The 12826-nt window shown below is 40.6% G+C and overlaps 1 protein-coding gene across 1 annotated transcript in view; it reads left to right on the top strand.

Annotated features, from left to right (window-relative positions):
* Nucleotides 1-567: 567 nt before the first annotated feature.
* Nucleotides 568-12826, top strand: part of MED27 (mediator complex subunit 27) — an 84205-nt gene continuing 71946 nt past the window's right edge. Inside the window, exons 1-2 of the mRNA XM_010397762.3 lie at nt 568-812; nt 3302-3446. Of these exons, the coding sequence (XP_010396064.1) occupies nt 607-812; nt 3302-3446 (351 nt within the window). The 5' untranslated portion in view covers nt 568-606. The remainder of the gene's footprint in view (nt 813-3301; nt 3447-12826) is intronic.

The raw sequence follows: 12826 nt of genomic DNA on the forward strand, positions 1-12826 counted from the left end.
GGCACTGCCCAGGCTCCCCAGGACATGGGCACGGCCCCGAGGCTGCCAGAGCTCCAGGAGCATTTGGACAACGCTCTCAGGGATGCCCAGGGTGGGGTTGTTGGGGTGTCTGTGCAGGGCCAGGAGCTGGACTTGATGTTCCTTGGGTCCCTTCCAACTCAGGACATTCTATGATTCTATGATTTTGTAATTTTGTGATTCCAGGCATCTGGATCTGGTGCTGGGTGATGTGGTTTAGGGGTTACAGTAGTAGTGCTGGGTGGATGGTTAGAATTGATGATTTACAGATTCACAGAATATTCCGAGCTGAAAGGGACACACAAGGATCATCAAGTCCAACTTTCAAGTAAATGACCCTCACATGAACCCACAACCCTGGTGTTACTAGTACCACGGTCTATCCAACTGAACTAATCCCATGATTTTACAGGTCTCTTCCAACCTTGCCGACTCTGTGATTGTTGACGTAAGTGGCCCAGGAAAAGCAGATAAAAGTCTCTAAAAATCGCGTCGCGGCGATCAACAACCTCCCCCCCCTCACACGCCCGGACTACATTTCCCAGCGTGCACCGCGGCGGCACGGCGGGGCTGGTCGCGCCGGCCAAGATGGCGGACGGGGCGCTGAGCCCCGGCGTGAACCTGGAGGCGTTTTCCCAGGCCATCGCCGCCATCCAGGCGCTGCGCTCCAGCGTCACCAGGGTCTTCGACTGCCTCAAGGATGGGATGCGCAATAAGGAGACCCTGGAGGGCCGCGAGAAGGGCTTCGTGGCCGCCTTCCAGGAGAGCCTGCACTCCGTCAGCCGCGACCTGGGGTGAGCAGCGGCCCCGGCGGGGGATCCCCCCGTGGGCAGGGAGGGGGTCCCGGGGTGTCCTGGCTCCTCTCAGCGCCCGGCGGGGCCGTTTTCACTCCAGGGAAAAGTTTTAGGCGTATAAATGCGAGAACGCTCCATTTTATTCCCCCCAGTACCGTGCGCGTTACCCCTTCGTGGTGTTCCGCTCCAGAGTCTCCAAAGGGTTGAACGTGCTCATAATATTTATGAGTTTTTGTTTTGGTTTTTGCTCTCGTTTTGTTTTCACCAAGGACCTCGTTAAATCGGTGGGATTGCATTGACAAGGTTTGGCTGTGTTTGGCTGCAGGGAGATTTTTCTGTGTATTTTGAAGTTTTTTGTTAAAAATTCAAACACTTCCTAGGTGCAGACTATTCAGTAGCATCTAAGGGGTTCAAGAACGATCGTTTTATTACCAGAACTTGTCAGGCTGGAAAATTATCCCAGCTAAGTGTAGTTGCTTAGTACCAGCAGGTGTGGGGTTTTTTTAGTAGGGACAAGCTGCTGAGGCTGAAGACGTGGAGGGAAGTTATGGGCAGAAGAGAGGCTGGCTCACAGTTTCATTCAGCAGTTTTTTTTATGCAGACACAGGAACTGAGTACTTAGTGTACACTTAGGGACATGGTTGAGTGGTGGACTTAGCAATGTGAGGTGTATCCTTGGACTTGATGATAATAAAGGTGTTTTCCAGCCTAACTGACTCTGATGGTCCATGTTGGTCCCACCACTGGGCTGCTGGGTTTGGCTGTATCCTCCTGGGTGCCATCAGCACTGTCCAGGGAGGTGTCCACAGGTGCTTAACCACCCCTTCCCAGAGCATCTTCTGGTTCAGGGTCTTGTGTGCAAGACTTTGTTTCTTGTTGATTAAAAGGCCTTGCTGATTTTTAGTTGTGATCATGGTAATATAATTTGTTACCCACTTCTCTTCTGTTGGGAAAGGTGGTGGATAACCCTTCTCATGAATGATGCTGTACCCAGCTCTAGGGGTAGGTGTTGTATCCCTTTGGTTTTTAGTTTTTAAGCTGAGGAGGCCTCATGGTTCCCTCTGTGGAAGCTGAGCTGTTCCATTGGTTATCCTTCTTGCCTTGCTCTGTGGCCTTTTAAAGAGTTATCAGGTATAACCCCAAAATCTCATTCCCAAACAATAATAGATAACTCAGGAGTTGGACTGGGATCCTTGTGGATCCCTTCCAACTCAGGGTATTCCATGAACTGGCCTGTTCGAGTAGCAAGGGAATACTCCAAGGTGTACTGAAGTTAATGCTACCAGTGGACTTGATGTAGTGAAAGTATTGACTGCTGTCTCTGTTCAGCAAATCCTCAGTTATTATGCCTAGTCACACTTATTTTATTGTATTCTTTTGTCAAGGAGTACTAGACAGATTTGTGAGTGTTCCCAGCACCAGAGGCTTGGAAGGAATGTAGGCCAAGGAAACTTGAAAGAATGATGATTAATTTTGTGGTAGTGAAGTGCGGAAGTCTTTTAACTGTCAGTTCCCTGATTGTTGGGACTTTATTTTTGTAACCTTTCTTAAATGTAAATTGAGATACTTTGGATTTTTCTTCACAGATATTTTCATAAGCTGCCTTTTGAAAAGTCTGAGTGCTGCATTTAATTTAGTGGAAGTTCTGAAGTTCAGACTAGGGTGTAGCACTGGGCAGTCAGAAGGAAAAGCACTTGATTAGTCATGTCACTTGAAAAACTGCTTTTTATATCTGTGCAAAGTGGCCAGTCTTTCTTCTACAGTTGATTAATGCAAGTTTGAAAAACTGCTTAACTTTTGTTATGATTAAATGTGTTTGACAAATGAGATGTGAAGCAATGATAGATCATTTCACAGTGAGGGATTTTTTCATGGGAAAATGGTGCTTATTATGCTTCAGCTGAGTATTTTACATTACAAATATACAAATTCCTCATGGAAATCAGAAGATCCTTCCTTGTCCTGAGAACTTGGAAGGCAGATACTTGATTAGAGTAATGACAGCCTTTGCAGGATTGTCTCTAGGCTTAGGACTAATGCCAGTTCTTGTGTGTATTTGTATGAAGACAACGTTAATTTGGAGTTCTCTAATGAAATGATGAGACATCTGCCTGCTTGGTGGTTAAAAAATTACTTCTAGTATTGCAGGCAATGCTAAAGTCAGAATTTTGTGGTTTCTGAGGGGCTGCTTTGCTCAGGAGGTGCCCTGGGTTGTGAACAGGACCTGCCATAGTCTGACTCTTTCCAGGTTGTTTTCAAAGACTCTTGACTTGTACTTTCTCTCCTAAGAAGAGCTGAGCTTAACAACCAACAGACTGCTTCAAATTGTTTGGGTAATAAGAGTGATTGTGTTTTAAATCAAATTTGGGGCATATTTAAAACTCATTTAGCTACTAAAATAGAATTGGTGCATGCTGCTGTCCCTGGAGGATTGTATGTCTGCGATTCCCAGATCTGACTTTAAAAAATGCCCTTCTGCTTTCTTCCAGTGAACTGGAGCGTCTGAGCAACCTCGTTGGGAAGCCCTCAGAGAACCACCCCCTGCACAACAGTGGGCTCCTGAGCCTCGACCCTGTGCAGGACAAAACCCCCCTTTACAGCCAGCTTCTTCAGGCCTACAAGTGGTCAAACAAGGTAACAAAATACATCTGTGTGATTTGATTGTGTATTCCCATTGCATGTTGGATTAGTGGTACAGCAGACTTCTGAGTGTTTGGGGCTGTCAGAAGGGCTGGCTTTTTTTAGAATTGAGGAGTGTAATATGTACCTAAATGTACTTTCAAGGATAAAATGATGTTTTAATTAAGAGGAGACTTTTCTGCGATTCCAAGGCGTGCCCTTGATCTCAAAGGGGGTATTAACTCCCAAGCATTTTCACATTTAGCATCTTACGTAGGTATAAATTAAAAGTATGTTATGTCCTTGCATCTGGCAGTAAACACTGTAGTGGGATATTAGAACAGAGAATCAACAGCTTATGTCACCTCCAAACTATTTCTAGGAAAGAGTGCTATAGGGAAGTTGTCATCATCAGGAATCTTGAAGCTTTTCCCCACCATTTTCTGCCCGTGGTCTCAAAAGCGACTTTGTATTCAGCAGCTTTGACATTCCTCCTGTTTGCATGCCATATATATGGCATTGAATTTTAAATAGTGTAAAAGAAAAAGGCAGATAATATTAATGCAGTCTTTTACATTAAAAAAAATAGTTTTTGCTGAAAGAAACTTCTTTCTCAGCTACATAATTCAGTTTCATAAACCTGTATGTTGAATATATGTAGGATTTGGATAGGTATGTTTCCTTTTCTCCTCTGAACAATCTACTTGTTGGTCAAAACCACTCCTTTCCTCACCTAATTTTCTTAAATTAGAAAACATGGCATTGCAATTATTGTTGGCCTCTGAGCATTGTTACGTTTCAGGTTGCCTGTTCCCATCCTGATTTTTTTGAGCATGCCTATTAATTTTTATAGAAATATTAAAATGAATAAGTATTTAAAAGTTTTCTTAAAATTATGTTTGAAATACTGTAAGCTGTTAAGAAATATAAAAGATGGATTAATTTCTGTTACAATAATTATTAGTAGTGAGTGTGTCTGGAGTTGTAGCTTTTAATACCCTTATGCAAGGCAGCAGGAGTAAGCAGGAATAGTAAATCTGAAAATATTTAGAGCATTAAAAGAAATAGATCCACTTTAAATTATTTATTATGGTACACGAGCCAAAAAGACTTTGAGAGTTCACAAATACTTTGTAGGCAAATTCTTGTTACACATTGAGCCAACCATTCTACAGATTTAAGATAGGATACTGCAATAATTGTATGAATACCACAATAATATTAATACAGTAATGTGTCAAAATACAAATATGTATTAATGTTTTCTAAAATCAGCAGAATTTGGCATTGAGAGAAATTTGGTATGATTGGAAAATGGGGAACAGGAAAGATTTTTAAATGGAGATTTAGTAATTGAGAAAATATTTCTTGTTTGCTTGTGTTCCTTGCTGTTAGCAGCAGATTATTGGCACTGAAGAAAAAATAATTAATTTGCTACTTTCAGCAAAAGTAAAAGTAGGAAGACGTCTAAACTTGTAAGGCAGTTAAACCTTCAGGGATTTAATTACTTCTTTAGGTCATTATCAGAGTAAACTCAGGCAGTGATGAAATAGCTTTGACAGAGCTATTCTAATGTAGTTTTTTATTAACTTAAGAGTGTTACGGAGCTTTGAAGAGCAATTTTTTGTAATCCTGGATTCTGATGTCAGAAAGCTGGAAGTTTTATTATCCTGTGCACTCATATACACAGTGAAATGTTGCAGGAGAAAAACAGTACCTTTTATTTTAGCTGTAAAACAGAAGTTAGAGACAACAGAGATTTAAAAAAAAGCACTGGCTAAGTTGCAGAAGATGTGCTGCCTGTGTGAGGGTGTGAGCTGCTGGATTTACCAGCACAGAACCTTCTGTTCCTGCTTAATTCTTCATTGCTAAATATGCTTCTTGAGTAAGAGTTATTTCATTACTTCTTCTGGCCGCTTTCTATTCTTATGTGTCTCTTGTTTCCAGCTGCTTCTCGGGGATGGTTTAGAAGTGATGGTCTGTCAATACACTTTAGGTCTGCCTGCATTTAATTTTTAATTTGTGACCCCTTTGTGGCTTGCTTTCTTGTATTTTTGATGAGCTGAGATAAGGGCATTTTCCTCTGCCTTTGATTGTTCATGCATTACTGATGGCATGAGCAGCCCCATGGCTGCCAGGGGAGGAGACTTCTGGGGCTGTGGTGCCATTCCAAAAGAACATTCACGAAATACAAGGAAAATGAGTGCACAGACTGTTGCATGTTTCAATGCATTCTGCTTATTTTTGAGACCTTAGGAGACTGTTAGAAGTCACTTTTAGGACAGTAATAAGTAAGGTTGGTAATAACTGGGCTATCTATGAGAAGCAAATTAGTATTTGGTATATCAAAGCACTGTCCTGTGGTTCATGAGATAGTAGATGTTAGAATAGTTGTTTCTTTCTATTTGCAGCTTTGTTTTGATGTTGGGACCAGCAAATGCCTGATTTCATTCTGGTCTTGGATGCATGGACAAGTTTTCAGGTTGAGTAGCAGTGCTGTGTGTGAAATGGAGTGAAGATCATAGAGACATAAATGAAAAATACTGTGTTTAAGATGTGAGTGTTGACATAGGAGATTAGACTAACCTGACACTTATCAGCTTGTTTTGTTTTCCATAATTAATACTTGTACCTGTGCTTGGTTATGTATTTGGAGAAGACCCACTTTCAGGTGCAAATTTACTGACCCCTTTGGCTGAGTGCAGTAGAGATGAGTTTCATTTAATTGTGATTTCACAGATACTTGCCCTGAACCTTTTTTTATTGCTCCTGTGAGTCACAGCACTGGTTCCTCCATTTCTGATTTTAAATTTACCTGCTTCAGGAGTAAGAAAAAGTCCAGTGGGAAGAACGAAAACTTCCCTTACAGAAGTGTGTTATCTTGGCAGCGCTTGTTATTTATAAGCACCTGCTCTCCTGATATTTACTTACTGTAGTTTATCCAATGGTTTTGCAGATGGTAAAGTTGTCCATGTAATGGAAGCAGCTGTTTGGGAACACAACAGCTTGTCAAATGCATTAATTGCATACACACACAGCTGTAAAGGAACTTTCCTTTTTCAGGTGTTTAACAGCCCTCACCAAGCCATAGCTGAAAAACACAGGAAGTTTAAGTTTATTGTATTGCAAGCAACAGCTAAGTGGCTTTTCTTCTTTGCTTTAGCTTATTTTTATGTATCAGTAGAAATCATGGAAGTGAATTACTTTGCTTCCTGTGGAGTGCATGGAGATGTGTAGTAGCCATGGAGCAATATTTAGGTCTACTGGAAAAAATTTTTTCCCCTCCTCTTCAATTTTATTTAAGAAAGGAGGTTATCTTTATTACAATTCAAGTGCTGTTTCCCAGAAGGATCCATATGTACTCTCTAATGTAATACTGAAGATACAATATTAGATAAGGTAAAAATGAGCTATCATTCTGCAAAGTTAATGCAGGGAGAGTATTATGGGTAAGATAGGAAGTTTGTAGATAGCAGTAGGTTTTTTTTCTCATGGACTGTCTCTGTTGAGTCATTGTACTTGAATTCTGGGTTTAGTAGTTATGTACATCTTGGCAGTTGATTTTTTTTTTTGTAATAATACACTGCTGTGTCTGAGCAGCTGAAATCTGAGATGACAGTAGCAGTCAGGAGGGCTCCTGGTTTGTGTGTGTGTGTGGCCTGATACTGCCTGGAACACTCAGGACTGGGTCTGCAGAGGCTCTGCCTTACCCCTCATTACCAGGTACCTGCTTCTTGCATTATCTTGGAATTCAAGGGAAATCACCACAGAGCAGAAGGCATCAGCTAAATTTAGATTAAAGGAATTTTTGAAAGTCACTTTCTAGACCGAAATACTGATTAAGTTTTGACTTTTTTTTTTTTTTAAAAAAGAGATGTCACCTCAGATTTGTGGAAGAAACTGTAAGAACTCTCTTCTCTTGCTCTTCAGGACAGTTCTATGCCAGGTGCCCTTGTGCCATCCTTCCCTGCTCCCAGTGCTGCTTGTTTTCTGCAGGAGATGAGACCACCAACTGATGAATATCAGCATCCTTTACTAAGCAACTGCGTGTTTCTCAATATTTGTTCTCAATACTGGATGACAGAGAGGTTTTGTGGGGGAAAAATTACTTGTTGGTGCTGTGATTAAACCAGTGCCATTCTTCCCCACACATAAAGTGTTTAATAAAGCTTGTGGTGGTGTGGTCACTTGATCCAGCTACAGTAATGCTGGTGGTCAGAGTAGGTGCAGGTTTTTGGAGTCCAGGAGTGTCAGCTCATTCTTTGAGTGGTATAAATTTTGGGTTTCCATCTGCAGCTTCAGGGAGGTTATTTATGGCCTGCAGTGTGTACTTGCTCATCCTTTGTCCTTGGCAAAGTGTTCCATGCCCTCGCCCTGTGGGTGCCCGAGGCAGTGCCTGTTAAGGTGTTTCCATTGGCTCCAGTGGAACAGAAAATAGTGTATTTTATGTCCACTGAGCAAGGAAAATGTTTTTTTGGGCAGGTTTCCCCTCTCTTGCTGGGATGCTGTTAGGTAGTTCATGCCCCACACTTGAGCTTTAATCACTGTAGAGGTTTTTTGCTTGTTTGTTCAGGTGCAGGGTGTGTGCAGAATGGATCAACTCCCAAACCAACACTCCAGAATTACTTTCAACCAGTGAAGGAATGCTGTGTTTGTTGGAGAGCAGCAAACTCAGTCTCCCCTGCATTGCTGAGTGACAGCAGCATCAGCAGAGTGCACTTGCCCAAGTAAAAATAGTCTTCTGCAAGTCATCTTTCCTTCTCCCCCTTCCTTTGCAGTAAAGGGTCTGTGTTCAGACTTTAAATAATATTATTAGCAGTGGTAGAAGTGGGGAAAATTGAGAGCAATTGTAGTCTTGGAACAGGTGATGTTATTTTAAATTTTCTTCTTGATTTTTAACTTCACTGAAATGCAGTGTTGTACTCCCTGCTGTTTTCAGAGTTGGATTTATCCATGTGCTTTACTTCAATTCCAACTCTCCTTGAACCCGTGTGTAGGTGTATGTGAGGGGTGGTGGTATTGTTTTATCTTCATGAGATGCTGCTTACAAAACGTGATAACCACGTGTTTGGGAAGGCTGTTTTCTACTGCTTCAAGCAGGAAGCAAAAAATCAACTTTTCTGACTTGGTAACTTTTTGGGGAAGTAGGATTTATGTCAAACTATTTAATTTACTTATCTGTGAAAAGATGCTTTTGGCAGCTTGGATAAACTTCATGATATCTGTGCATTACAAGTTTTCCAAGTGAACAAAGGTGGACAGGAGTTGTCATAAATTTATTTGAAAGTAATATGCTGGGAAATACAAAATGAAAACAAATTGCTGTTGATCTGCATGTGGAAATAGGCTAAAAATATTTGGATTTAAATTTGTTGCTTCATGGCTTCCTCTTGTTTTTACATAAATTTAAAATCGAACTGTTAAGATTACCATTAATGAGTTAAAATGATTTTCTGTCACATGACTGAAGAGAAAAGGTATAGATAGGTTTTGTTTATTAAATTATTTTGATATGTTTCCTGATAAATTATTTGTATAAATTGTGTTTGTTGTAGGGCTCCAAAAAAAAAGAAATCAATAGAGCACGTAGAGAAAGACCAGACTTGTTACAGCTGCACTTGGTAGCTTAGTATTGATTAGACACAAATATTGAGTTTAATGACAATAAATGACATTAAATGTTAACCATGATAGTAGAGAAGCACTGCAGAACAGGAAAAAAAGTTACTTCAACTTGATTATAAAAGGATATGTTCATTCCAAGGAACATTAATTTTGAATTTTGGGTGTGCTCAAACATTGTGAATTTATTGTAGTTTTATAGTAGCATGGACAATGCAACTGGATTATTGTGTTGGCACTTCTTGGGAATTTCAGGCAGGTGGCCAAAATTTTGTCCTTTCAGGACTTTTTTTTCTGCAGAAATGCAGCATTATAATATTGTGACATCCTGTTATGTGGAAATCCACAGATTTTGGAGGAATCTGCTGTGTAAAGAGCAGAACCAGAGGTTCCCAGAGGGAGCTGCACTGGAAGGTCCAGCTGTGGGCTCCTTTCCTGTGCAGATCAGCCCCAGGAGTTTATGTTCCTGTCACTGGAGAAATGAATGGCACGTGGACTGGTGGGTTTTGTGCACTGGACACAAAATAGGAGCTGGGCCACTTGCATTCTATTCCTGCTTTTCTTACTAATTGTTGTAACCTTGAACAGGCTGCATGAATTTTTTCTGTGCCTCATTTTTCATGCAGATAAAATAGGATAATATTACTTAACCTACTTCTTGGGAGAGTTTCTAGTCTATATGTGTCTCAAGTGCGTTGAGTTCTTTGGACAGAAATGTTTTGTAGATGCCAAGTATAATATAGCCAGTGACTAATGTTGTTTGCCTGGAAGTCTGGAAAAATGCCCTTTATGGGCTTTTAATTCTGTGTAATTTTGGGCAAATGTCTGGTGAAATGCCCTTGCTGTTCAGAATTACATTAATGTTCTGGTTTTCCTTTTCTTTTTGTTTTTTTTAATATGGCTGGGAAACAGGTGGTTACCTCTCTGCTTCCAACTGCTGCAGTTATTAATTACTGCTCACTTGTCTGCCTGGAGAATACTGATTTTTACTATTTCAGGGTTGATTTTAGTGACTAGCAGTGGCAGGGATGGCAAATTCAGGTAGTGTGCAAATTATCATTGATACTATAATGATGGGAGGGAAAAGCACTGGAAAAGATTTGATGAGGAAGAAAGTGCTTGTACCAAAATGTAGTTTCAATAGTCTACATGTGCTTTACTGTAGAAGGAAAAAGGTAGGGCATGAAATTTTTCTGAGGGTCTCGGAGCTCTGCAATGGTAGTTTAAAAAAGAAAGTGAATATAGTGAGGTGGGGAAAATAGTGGAAACCATAAGAAAAACAGGGAAGGTTATAACAGTAGCAACAGTAAAGGCAGAATTACCAGCTGCTGCTTGTTAGGTAGGGTTTGTTTTCCCTAGAGGTCCTGCCTAGAGCAGTGTCTGGGGCATTGGAGATGGATAACATCACTTATGTCCCTCTTCTCTGTGGAAGATGCATGTTTCCTCCACAGCTGTGAATCCCTGGAATCTTCATCTCTTGGGCTCTCTTTACTTTGCCTTTGATTCCTATGTTGGTTTCAGACAAAAATCCAAGCCAGGGCTATTGTAACTATTTTATTTTTATCTTAAAGCTATAAAAGTGTTTTTGACACCTGATAATCTGAATGAAAGGAAATGAAGATTCCCTGTGGTTTTTTTCCTATGCACTATGGAAAGTTATCATGGCAGGTGAGAATTTCCAACAAATGCTGACTTGTGCTAGTAGAGAAATTAGTTGGATTTATTTGACATTTTAGTAGACTGAGGTTACTCTGATACTTCAGGAAGAGAAGAGTTATGAGGAGTAACTTGTTGCTTAAAAAAAAAGAGAAATAATTAGCCTTTGATTCTGACTTATTTTTGCTACATAGTTTGAATGTTTTATATCTGTGATCTTCCCAGAGTTATCATAGTAATAATTCACGCCATGATGCTGTTGTGAAGTAAGGTGATATGTGTCCAAACAGAATTGTCTTTCTCACTGAATTTTTTTTTAGAGTATTTTGTTTCAAATCTGAAGCAGCCTGAGAGCAGTGCTAGGGTGTTTTTCTATTGTTATGCCTAGTGTTTGTTGTTATTCAACAGTATTTTTCAAGGCTCTGATCAAAATAATGCTGTAAGCAGTACCAGTCTCACTTTTCCTAATTATGGGAAGTGATCTATCAATAACACACTATTATAAATCACAGCTCCCTTGTCAGCTGGTGGGAATTATTTAATGCTTTGCAACACCTTTATTTGCTAATGAGTGGGTTTTTTCCCCTGTTTCTTTGATAAGTATTAATGTCCTAGCTGTTAGCCTATTTCAGGATGGAAATGATTGATGTGGCTCTGTTTTAACCAAAATGCTTCTGCCCACTCCTGGTTCTTCCTCCCCTAACTCCTTTTTTCCCTCTGCAAGAACTCCTCATACAATTCACAGCTCAAATATGTAATTTATAAGTCAGTGATCACTCTCTCTTTCTAAGCTGTGTAGTGTGGTCATCAAACCAAATTAAAACTGCCTTGCTTTGTATTAAGTTTGAATCCAGCTAAGCCAGGCACAGAAATGTGGCCTGTGGGTAACTCCCAGTACAGCCATCAGAGCAGCAGAAGAAGCTTTACTTTCAGAATCTGAGGAATATAACAAAGTGTAACTGGAAATCCATGCTGTCTGGGGATTAATTGATGAATATGCAGGACTGCAGAACAAGAGCAGCCTTGCAAGAAACCCTCAGACCCAGCGTTCCTTTGAATTTCCAGTTCTCCTGCTGCCTCAGCTCTCCATGGCTCAGACTGACTTGCTGCTGGTGATAAAGCCTGACCGTGTCGTGGACAGTGCTACCATGAAAACACAAAGGGTGTTTTCAGAGACTCAGTGTCCTGTCTTGCTTTCTTTGAGGCAAATTAAAGATGTTTGTAAAGCATTCAGTGACCTTCATATGAAGGGCATTCAAAGAATATGAACACTAATATAAAATAACTGATGCAGGTGATAAGCATCCCGCAGATATTCTTTGTATGGAAAAGATTTTTTGTAGCTGCTAGAGGAAATCAAATAAAATGGAAAATTTAATGATGTCACCCTGTTGCTCTCTACTTTTGTTGTTGTCAGGTCTTTTATTGTGACTGCTATTTGGTTTTCTAATGCAGAAGTGCACTCATCTGTGTTCTTCTTTGGAGTTCTCTTTTGAAGTTACTGAAGTTGCCCCCTCCCCCCCCCCCCCGACAATTCACAGTGGATTTATTTGTTTGAATTGCATATAAACAATGCTCAATTCTTCCCTGTTGTATCTTAATCTCATGCTGTTGATAATTGGGTAACAAAACATGGAGATGGCCTAACAGCTAATAAAATTGAGACTAGGCTGTGTAAGGAACTGTGTAAGCCTGTAATCAAAACTGCATTTCTGACCACTGGTTGCTGCTTCGTGGCAATGTGCATTTGGGAAAAATATGGCAGCAGATTTTTGTTCAGCAGGAGTTAATACTGAGCTGCTGATGTTGAAGGTGTGTAAACCAGAAGGTCTGTGGTGACCCTCAAAATCTCTTGCCTCTTGGGTTCAATGCAGACTGATTTTTATTTTCCTGAGAGGGAAGAATAATTCTGCCCTGGACAAATGGTGGTGTTTTGTGGCTCTGTGACAGTTGAAGAACGTGAATAAGAAATTACAGATCATGACATCAGGACCATTATTGGATAAGAACTGTAGGCTGTGTAACCCTGTGCCTGGCTGTCAGGCTTCTTGAGTAGTTCCAGAACCATGTCTTGGCTCTCCTGAAATCTGAGCGGTGCCATGGTTGGGCTGGTTTGG

This window comes from Corvus cornix, chromosome 17 (assembly GCF_000738735.6).
Source record: "Corvus cornix cornix isolate S_Up_H32 chromosome 17, ASM73873v5, whole genome shotgun sequence".
Classification (NCBI taxonomy): Eukaryota; Metazoa; Chordata; class Aves; order Passeriformes; family Corvidae; genus Corvus; species Corvus cornix.